Below are 11,142 nucleotides of genomic sequence, written 5' to 3' on the forward strand. Positions count from 1 at the left end.
CCATGATCATGTGGAGTCACAAAATAAATATAAAAATTGAAAACGGAATAAAAAACAGCAAAAGAAAAATCACACCCTGGAGGAAGACCTTACTGGCGTTTAAACGCCAGTAAGAAGCATCTGGTTGGCGTTCAACGCCAGAACAGAGTATGGTTCTGGCACTGAACGCCCAAAATGGGCAGCATCTGGGCAATTGAATGCCAGAATTGCACCCTGGAGAAGAGCTGGCGCTGAACGCCCAGAACAAGCATGGTTCTAGCGTTCAACGCCAGAAATGGGCAACAAATGGGCGTTCAACGCCCAGAACAAGCACCAATCTGGCGCTGAACGCCCAGAGTTGTGTGCAAGGGCATTTTGCATGCCTAATTTGGTGCAAGGTTGTAAATCCTTGAACACTTCAGGATCTGTGGACCCCACAGGATCCCCACCTACCTCCACTCACTTCTTCTCACCCCTCTTTCACACAATCCTATAAACACTCTTCTCCAAAACTCTTCACCAATCACCTCAATCTCTCTTCCCTATCACCACTCACATCCATCCACTCTTCCCCATAAACCTACCTCATAAACACCACCTACCTTCAAAATTCAAAATCTATTTCCCACCCAAACCCACCCTATATGGCCGAAACCTTACCCCCCTCTCTTCCCTATATATAGCCCTCCATTCCTCCTCATTTTCACACAACACAACCCTCTCTTCCCCTTCTTGGCCGAAACACATCTCTCTCCCTCTCCTCCATTTCTTCTTCTTCTTCATCTCTTCTTTCTTCTCTTGCTCGAGGGCGAGCAAAACTCTAAGTTTGGTGTGATAAAAGCATAAGCTTTTTGTTTTTCCATTACCATTGATGGCACCCAAGACCGGAGAATCCTCTAGAAAAGGGAAAGGGATGGAGCAAGCAAGAGAGCCCATTCATGGAGCTCAAGAGGCGCATGAAGCTCATCACCATGAGATCCCGGAGATGCCTCATATGCATTTTCCTCCACAAAACTATTGAGAGAAAATCAACACCTCCCTAGGAGAATTAAGTTCCAACATGGGACAACTAAGGGTGGAACATCAAGAGCACTCCATCATCCTTCATGTAATTAGAGAAGATCAAAAAGCAATAAGGGAGGAACAACAAAGACAAGGAAGAGACATAGAAGAGCTCAAGGACATCATTGGTTCCTCAAGAAGGAAACGCCACCATCACTAAGGTGGACTCATTCCTTGTTCTTAAATTCTCTGTTTTTCATTTTCTCTATGTTAAGTGCTTATCTATGTTTGTGTCTTATTACATGATCATTAGTAGTTAGTAACATTGTCTTAAAGTTATGAATGTCCTATGAATCCATCACCTCTCTTAAATTGAAAAATGTTTTAATTCAAAAGAACAAGAAGTACATGAGTTTCGAATTTATCCTTGAACTTAGTTTAATTATATTGATGTGGTGACAATGCTTCTTGTTTTCTGAATGAATTCTTGAACAGTGCATATGTCTTTTTAAGTTGTTGTTTAAGAATGTTAAATATGTTGGCTCTTGAAAGAATGATGATAAGGAGACATGTTATTTGATAATCTGAAAAATCATAAAAATGATTCTTGAAGCAAGAAAAAGCAGCAAAGAACAAAGCTTGCAGAGAAAAAAAATAGCGAAAAGCCAAAAGCTCTTAAAACCAAGAGGCAAGAGCAAAAAGCCAAAAACGCTTAAAACCAAAAGGCAATGGTAACAAAAAGGATCCCAAGGCTTTGAGCATCAGTGGATAGGAGGGCCTAAAGGAATACAATCCTGGCCTAAGCGGCTAAACCAAGCTGTCCCTAACCATGTGCTTGTGGCGTGAAGGTGTCAAATGAAAACTTGAGACTGAGCGGTTAAAGTCAAGGTCCAAAGCAAAAAAAAAAGAGTGTGCTTAAGAACACTGGACACCTCTAATTGGGGACTTTAGCAAAGCTGAGTCACAATCTGAAAAGGTTCACCCAATTATGTGTCTGTGGCATTTATGTATCCGGTGTTAATACTGGAAAACAAAGTGCTTAGGGCCACGGCCAAGACTCATAAAATAGACGTGTTCAAGAATCATCATACTGAACTAGGAGAATCAATAACACTATCTGAACTCTGAGTTCCTATAGATGCCAATCATTCTGAACCTCAATGGATAAAGTGAGATGCCAAAACTATTCAAGAGGCAGAAAGCTACAATTCCCGCTCATCTGATTGGAGCTATGTTTTATTGATAGTTTAGAATTTATAGTATATTCTCTTCTTTTTATCCTATTTGATTTTCAGTTGCTTGGGGACAAGCAACAATTTAAGTTTGGTGTTGTGATGAGCGGATAATTTATACGCTTTTTGGCATTGTTTTTAGCATGTTTTTAGTAGAATCTAGTTTCTTTTAGGGATGTTTTCATTATTTTTTATGTTAAATTCACATTTCTGGACTTTACTATGAGTTTGTGTGTTTTTCTGTGATTTCAGATATTTTCGGGCTGAAATTGAGGGACTTGAGCAAAAATCAGATTCAGAGGTAGAAGAAGGACTCCTGATGCTGTTGGATTCTGACCTCCCTGCACTCAAAGTGGATTTTCTAGAGCTACAGAACTCAAAATGGCGCGCTTCCAATTTCGTTGGAAAGTAGACATCCAGGGCTTTCCAGCAATATATAATAGTCCATACTTTGGCCAAATTTAAATGACATAAAAGAGCATTGAACGCCAGTTCTACGCTGCTGTCTGGAGTTAAACGCCAGAAACACGTCACAAACCAGAGTTGAACGCCAGAATTACGTTACAACCTGGCGTTCAACTCCAGAAAGAGCCTCTGAACGTGTAACATTCAAGCTCAAAAGTTGTGAATGAAAAACAATTTATTAAGACGTGCGTACAGAGTTTTTTGACGCCGTTGCCTGAGATCACAATTTCGTGCACTAAAAGGTAACAATCTTGTTATCGTTTCATATGGAATATTCATTTCATTTTTCAACTATTGACAGTCATTTCTATAGTTTCTTTTTACTTTTTGTTTTGCTGCTTCTTTGCTATTTTCATTTCTTTGCTATAATTCTCAGTTTCTCGCATTATAAGTTTTAAAAAGAAAATTCAATCCAATTAGTGCTCTAAAGAAATTCTTTTAAAATACAAAATTGTTCATGTATTTGATGTTATTAATTAAAATCTAGCATTTTTTCTACTGGTAATAGCTATTACCAAAGGAAGGGTAATGCTCAAGCACTCTAATGATTTCACTGTCACTTTCTTTGCTTCGCACAGTTGTTGGATTGGATCACATGGCATGGCATGTTGGTAAATGGTAATTGCTGTTTCTGAATTCTTTTAAATGGCTAGCAATTCTAATATATGTCTCGTAAGGGTAACTTATTATATCTTGGAGGCAACATATGTCTGCCACGTGGCTTAAAAACTAATCTTCACTGTGTGGATGTTAAGGATTCTACAACCAATCTTGAAAGATATTCCCTAATATTCCTTTCTTTAAACTCAACTTAGCCACTATAATAAGTCTTTATAGTGTTCATTATTTCTTCTGTAGTAAGTACAATTACTCTCTGCTGCTACAAGGACAATAACACAGCCATGGCAGCTTCAGTTTCAACCATAGGAGCTATCAAAGGAACTCTAATCAAGTATGAATATGATCTGTTACCTTTCATGTAGTTAGTTATAGCTTCTTTCCTATTCATAGTGTGCAATTTTTATGTGAAATTCAGATTACTATTTTTCATTATGATTTGATTTTTTATTTCATGTGTGCAAATCCTTTTTCTCTCTTGTCGTATTTGCTTTGATCATTGTGAGCATTTCTAAACTTGTCATATAAGGGAGAGGGCCTACCGAACTAGATATATTTGTTTAGGATTATCTTAACCAATAACCGGTGGTGAGTGATTCTGATATGAAATATCATTTTGATTGTTTGATCTACTAAATGAATGTAGCAACAATGTAGCAATGTGTTTAGGACTTGAGAGTATGACAGTGTTGTAATAAGTTATTAAGTAGGTGAATCATTGATATTTGAGCTTAAAAAACTGAGATGTCTAGTTATGTAATATTCATAAACATCTGTGTGGAAGTCACTAAATCTTGAAGACATCAATGAATCTCTCCATGATTTGTAATTCCATTTAAACATCTTTATTATATTCATTGAAACATCTCCTTGTGTGGTTGAATGGCAGTCTTGATATTCTTGAATTTCTCTTCATGTATCATTTCTTACTGAGAATGTTCTGATGCAGTGGCCGGTGTATATCTCGCTGAGAGGCTTAACACTGTTCTGAGGATGAATTGGAAAAGCTTCTCTAGTTAAAACTATTTTGATCTAAATGGATTATTCATGTCAGTTCTTTGGTCGGAGCCCCTTCTCGTCATTGCTATGATAATTCTGGTTAGTATTTTTCATCACGTAACTCATTTAAATGATGGTCCTCGTTTCTTATTCAATACATTCAACTGAAGTATCTTGTCTCTTTGGCAGATCAACACACTTTTCTCCTTGTGTTACTTGATTGTTAGGTGGAAAAGTAACTCTTAAATAACAAGAGAATAATGTAATTTTACATTGCAGGCGAGTTTGAATGGTTCTGGAGCTGTGGCTTCATCAGTTCCCAATTCATCAGCTTTCTTTGGAAGCAGCTTAAAGAAGGTTCATCAAGAATCCCCAACATCAGCAAGGTTTCCACCGGAAGCTTTAAGATTGTGGCGATCGATGAGGACAAGCAGACAGATAAGGACAGATGCAAAGGGTTGGCCTATGATATCTCAAATGACCAGCAAGATATCACAAGAAGGAAGGGTATTTTGTAGTTTTTAAAGGAAGTAGATAATGTAATAGTTGTTGGAATTGTAATGCATGTATTACAAATTCATGGGTAGCTGTTCTCACTTTGACTTTTTGTTAGAGCTTGTCATGTGATCAACCACTATATTTAGTGTACAAGTTTATGAAGGTTTTATGGTGAATTCTACCATGTAGAAGAAAGATTCTTTCTATACATGTAGAAATTTGTTGTCATGTTTTGAGTAAAACAAGTGTCTAGAAAGAGAATACAATTACAATTATAGTAGAAGACAAAAGTTGATATGTGGACCCCACAGCAATGAATTAATTTCATCAATAATTTAATAATGTAAAGTTGATTAGGTATTAATTATGAATGATAATGATGGGCTGATTTTTGTTTTTTTTTCTTTAATGGATTTAAGTTTTTGGGTCAGGCCATTTTTTTTCTCTGGATTTGGGTCTTAATTAAATTTTTTTTATGAAAAACCAAAATAATAAACATAACATCTTATGGATTTGGGAGTTATTTGAATTTATTTTTGTTTAGGTCTTAATTAATTATTTCTGTGTAGATGTAGGTGTTGATTGATTTTTTTTTTATGAAAAGTGGACACTTTTTTTTTTGTCATAAAAGATGTATTTTGTGTTCTTGAAAATATTAGTTTAGTCTTTTGCACATATTATTTTTATTCTAATACTATTAATAATCTTATTGTTAATAATGTTTTAGACTATAATCATTCATTAGTTGTGATTTTATTATTAGTTATATGGTTAATTTTGTAGTAGGTAAATTAATCATTAGTTATATGGTTAATTTGTGTAGTAAGATACATAATTTACGTTATAAAAAAATTATAATAGTGCACAAGAATAAAATGGTTTAGCATTTAGAATTTAATTTTGGTTCGTTTAGGATTTATTTTGATGATAATATTTTTGGTACGTGATAAAATTTTTGTATTGTAACAATTGTAAATCGATGATAGAATTTAGTGTTTAATTAGAATTCTTTTCGTAAAACCTTGGTAAAAATTTTGAATATATTTAGTTAATATAGTTGTTAGAATTTTAAAATATAATTTATAATTTTTACTAAAAAATGAAATATGTATGTTTTTTTATGAGTATTTTACTAAATGGCATCATGTTATTTAACAAGTTATATTCATGCTTGACAATAAATAATTTATTGATGTAAAAATGATCACAAAAAGAATATGTTAGATGGATGTTAATTTAGAATGATTCATATATATCTGTGTGTGTGTGTGACCGGAAAGATTAAAACGAGGGTAAATCACATAAACAAACTGAATGCGTTCTAAATTTATATGAATGTCCAAAATGCAAAATGGTTATATGAATTTATTACAAATTTTTGTCAAAATCATTAAATCTAAACCCATGAATTTGATTTACTTTGAGTGTGGTTCGATTATTATAGTTTCGATTTATCTCCATAGAAGCTGCTCCTATTAAATCGAAGCTATTGACTTCGTTTTACCTAAATTAAATGGAATAGATTCGATTTACATGAGATAGTCTTCACTAAAATATTTGTTCATAGTAAATTGATTTCAATAAATTCCATTTACTAATACACCTACTAATTCGAATCACATGTAATTGAACATTCATGTAAATTTGAAACTCATTCACTTTATTTATGTAATTTATCCTTAAAATAAATGTTGTCACTTTTATACATTAAATTAGTTAATATAAAGATTTAGTAGAGTATTATCTATTATTGGATATGATATGATATCATTCTTTCATGATTCATTTAGGTAAATTTTATTGCTATTTTTTTATTTCTTTTTATATTTAATTCGTTCTAAAATTATGAAATGATAAGTACTATTATAAAAATGAATCTTTTAAAAAATTGAACCTTATAAAAATTTTTTAAAAAATAATTATGTGCTTTATATATATAATATTTAAATAAAATGAATAAAGAATAAAATGTATTCAAATTTATTGTTACTTGATTTAGGGTTTAGTGTAAGATGCTTTAGGATTTAGGTTTTAGTGTAAAAAATTTTAAAATTTAAAATTTAGAAATATATTGTTTAGAATTTAGGGTTGGATGGTTTAGAGCTCAAGATTGGATTAGTTTAAGTTTTATAATTAAGAAACCAGGGTTTGTTGTTTATTATTAGAGATTAAAATTAGATGGTTTAAGTTTTTTATTCTAAAAAAATGGCCTGGCCCAAAAACTTAAATCCATTAAAAAAAAAAAAACAAAAACCAGCCCATCATTATCATTCATCATTAATATCTAATTAACTTTATATTATTAAATTATTGATGAAATTAATTCATTGCAGTGGGGTCCATATATCAGCTTTTGTCTTCCACTATAGTTATAATTGTATTTTCTTTCTAGACACTTGTTCTTCTCAAAACATGACAACAAATTTCTACACATATAGAAAGAATCTTTCTTCTACATGGTAGAATTCACCAGGTTTTATATTATTAATAGTAATTAAAATTGTTATGAAGGTTTTATATTGTCTAAATTTTACATTATCTATTAATTCTGCTAGATTTTATTATGAAGATTAAAAAAAAAATAATTGAACTTGAACAAACCTATAGCCACGCTTTAAAAGCATAGCTATTCCGTACAGGAGCCATTTTTCGCTACGCTTTAAAGCGTAGCCATATCTCTAGCTACTGGCATGCTTTTAAAGCGTAGCCATATCTCTAGCTACTGGCACGCTTTAAAAGCATAGCCATATGTCTTGCTATTGGCACGCTTTTAAAGCGTAGCCATATGGCATGCTATTGGCACGCTTTAAAAGCAGCCATATCTTGATATTGGCACGCTTTAAAAGCGTAGCCATATTTCACACATATGGCCACGCTTTTAAAGCGTGGCGATCTTTAAAAGCGTGGCAAGAAAAAAAGCATGGCGATAGGTCACCAAAAGCATGGCGATAGAGATATCGCTATGCTTTTTTGAACTTTTCGCCACGCTTTAAAAGCGTAGCAAAAAGCTTGTTTTCTTGTAGTGTGTTATGTTCACACTCCTATATGTCTCTCCAGCCTATTGTTCTGGTCAATAGCTGTCGCTTCAAGATTTGGGAATCAAGTTGAATTCAATTCAATGTAAGAAAGATCTCAGAGTGTGAGATAGTGATAGCAATATATATGTAGTGTAAAAGTAGATTGTTAGAGAATCATAAATTCATCGGTTAAAACTGTTTTATTACATAGCAAGTAAAGCTAATAAGAGCAAATTGATTTCATGTAGTGAAATTAAATCATATGTTTGAGTCTATTGAAGTTTAAAACTTTAATTAGTTTCACTTCAAGTGTTCTAATAGTCCTACATACATTTGCACTTATCTCCTAAATACTACCAATACACTCTCGCGGCCCGCACCGAGGCAAACTCTAAATACTAAATATGACCTCAAAATAACAAGGGTCAAGGTCGGCCAGTGAGACGATGGGGGATAAGCTTCATAGAAAAAGAAAAAGAACAACTTATCGAGAAATATAACTAACTAATCTTAAGGCAAAGGGTCGAGAAACTCAACGCCACTATTCTTGAACAACTTGGAGTCGGGCTAGAAATTTAAGAATTAAGTTAAACAACAAAGTTATTTTTTATTATTATAATTTTAATTATTTTATTAATATCTTTTTTTAACAATATATATGGATAAAGTTATTAACAAAACTTAGATAATACAACTTGATGCTATTCAATACAAGATACACGTGTCAAGATTGCATCATCTCCAAACAAATTCAATGGCAATGTGCAAACGCCATCAGGTGACATGATAAAGTAGGAAACTGGAAGGTAGGTAACTCAAATCCCAAATGATAAATATGCCAAGATATTAGTTAGACAGAAAATTGAAGAACCACAAAAGCAACCAAGAGCAATTAGTAAGTTATGTTTCACACAAAAATAGACCAATTATATAATTTAGAATTCAATGAAAATATATTTTTACTGATAGAAAACACTACAAAAATTGACGAATTAAGCCAACAAATGCGTAGTCTGCTTATGCTTCCACACTTCATAATAAAGGAAATGAGAAAAAACTTGAAGCCCACAATCACATCCTTCTATTTGCATTCTAGAATTACCTACATATACTTCAGAAAAAATTTACGAGGAATTACTTTAAAAAAGTCTTACAAAAGGGAGAAATGAGAAATCAATAAAAAATATCAAGATATCATAAATAAATTGCAATAATAAAATCTTTGCAATCAGTAGAAAAGATTCGATAAAAATATCGAAATCATATACTTATTCTCTTTAAAAGATATCAGGCTCAAGCAAGAAAAGAAGAAAGAGAAAAAATTTACAGAATAAAGAGAGAGTGAAAGGAGAAAAAGAGAACTAATTCTTGATCTGAATTTTGGTAAAGTGAAAGTAAAGTAATGATGGTGGCTTAACTCTAGCTACTTATAGCAAGAGAGTGTCAGCTGTCACACTATAAGTCACACAAACTAAACTAACTAATTCTATTAACAATCACAAACTAATCACAAGCTAACTAACCACAATGCTAACAATCACAAACTATCTATCAGCATCACTAACTAATTCAGTTAACACTAATAGCAATACCAACACTAACCAAATTAAACAATTTTGTTTAGTTAGTTCACTCTATCATGACCTCTACTGCTCAGCTTCTCTTCTAGTGTTCCAGTCTTATTTCCTTTATTTGTCAACTTGATATCATGACCGCTACTGTTGAGTTGTTCTTCTTCTGCTATCACAGTTTGAAGTTATGCATTTTGTTCTTTATCATGATTGTTGCTGCTTACACCTCCTGAATTTTCACAACTCTTTGATTCCCCTTTGTGATCTCCTCCGTTGAGTCTGTTTGCGCTACTGTCACCATTATATTCAAATCTTCAACCAACAGTTATCTGAACTCCAGAAATGCAGCACTTGGCAATGGTTTCGTCAACACATCAACTAGCTGTATAGTTTCATGGACATGACTCACTTGAATAACCTTCTTAGTGACATAATCCCGGACAAAATGAAGATCAGTCTAAAAATGTTTGGACTTTGAATGTGTAATTAGATTTGTGGCCAACAACACAACACTCAAATTATCACAATCAACTGATGGAGCTGTTGAGAGTACAACTCTTATTTCAATCATAAGGTTCTTGATCCAAATTAACTCAGCAATTATGTCAGCCAAAACCCTATATTCCGCATCAGTACTGGACCTGGAAATAGCACCTTACTTCTTCGAACTCCACGATATTAGATTGCTTCCAAGAAAGACACAGAAGCCGTCAGTGGACTTCCTATCATCCGGGTCTCCTCCCCAGTCAGAATCATTATAGACTTTAACATGCTGGACACTTGTTTTGTACAAGTCTAAACCAAAGTTGAGTGTCCCCTGCATATACCTCAGTACTCTTTTAACTAGCTTCCAATGTTCATCTAAGGGATTTTGCATAAACTGTGAGACCTTGCCTACACAATATGCTAATTTCGAACGAGTGACTGTAAGATATTTTAAACTGCCCACCACTGATCTATAGAGTTTAAGGTCCTTGAATGCTGAACCTCGAAAGTAAAAAAATTTAACTGAAGAAGGTGGAGGTGTATTACAAGGCTTGCAGTTCTCCATATCTACTTTCTTAAGCAGGTCCTTGGCATATTTCTCTTGTGACAATACCAGACCACCACCAATAGTCTTAGTAACCTGGATCCCAAGAAAATAATGAAGTTCACCCATATCTTTCAACGCAAACTTGACATTCAGCTGCTGAATTACTAGAAAAACTGCATCATTAGAGTCTCCAATTATGATTGTATGAGCTACATACACTAGGACAAACAACGAAGAGCCATTTTTGAACCTGGTAAAGATAGTGACATCAGACTTTGTTGCATTGAAACCAAGGTGCTGCAGGGCTGTAGACAACTTGTGATATCAAGCTCTTGGTGCCTGCTTCAAACCATAGAGAGCCTTGGTGAGCTTGCATACTAAACTGCCATCTCCAACTTCATAACCCTTCAACTACTTCATGTATTCATCCTCAGCCAGGTCACCATGTAAAAATGTATTATTGACATCAAGCTATTTAATCTTCCAATTTTTGGACAATGCCAAAGTGAGCACAATCCGGATTGAAGTAGGTTTCACCACTGGGCTATACGTTTTGGTGAAATCAAAGCCTGGCATTTGAGAAAAGTCTTAAGCCACTAGACGAGTTGTATACTTTTGTAAGCTGCCATCCAAGTTATATTTAACCCGAAAGACCCATCGGCTGCCCATTGCTTCTCTGTCCTAAGGAAGACGAACCAATTTCCATGTCTGGTTTTGTATGATTGCAT

At 33.8% G+C, this 11,142-nt stretch overlaps 2 protein-coding genes across 4 annotated transcripts in view; one reads left to right on the forward strand and one right to left on the reverse strand.

Annotated features, from left to right (window-relative positions):
* Positions 1 to 4,911, forward strand: part of LOC110270020 (ribulose bisphosphate carboxylase/oxygenase activase 2, chloroplastic-like) — a 6,870-nt gene extending 1,959 nt beyond the window's left edge. Inside the window, exons 2-3 of one of the 3 annotated variants that reach the window (XR_002359014.1) lie at positions 2,370 to 2,375; positions 4,575 to 4,911. Coding sequence is in view for 2 of the 3 variants with exons in the window: in XM_021118366.1 (XP_020974025.1) it covers positions 4,344 to 4,394; positions 4,575 to 4,820 (297 nt within the window). In the remaining variant the exon portion in view is untranslated. Of the gene's footprint in view, positions 1 to 2,369; positions 2,376 to 3,438; positions 3,626 to 3,999; positions 4,395 to 4,574 lie in introns of those variants that run through there. The other 2 variants (XM_021118397.1, XM_021118366.1) reach the window with 2 other exon arrangements.
* On the reverse strand, positions 10,037 to 11,142 carry LOC107606915 (uncharacterized mitochondrial protein AtMg00810-like). The gene is made up of 2 exons (XM_016308920.1): positions 11,060 to 11,142; positions 10,037 to 10,664 (listed from the first exon to the last, which is right to left on the reverse strand). Exons 1-2 carry the CDS (start codon positions 11,140 to 11,142, stop codon positions 10,037 to 10,039), a joined length of 711 nt encoding a protein of 236 aa, XP_016164406.1.

This window comes from Arachis ipaensis, chromosome B01, assembly GCF_000816755.2.
Source record: "Arachis ipaensis cultivar K30076 chromosome B01, Araip1.1, whole genome shotgun sequence".
Lineage (NCBI taxonomy): Eukaryota > Viridiplantae > Streptophyta > Magnoliopsida > Fabales > Fabaceae > Arachis > Arachis ipaensis.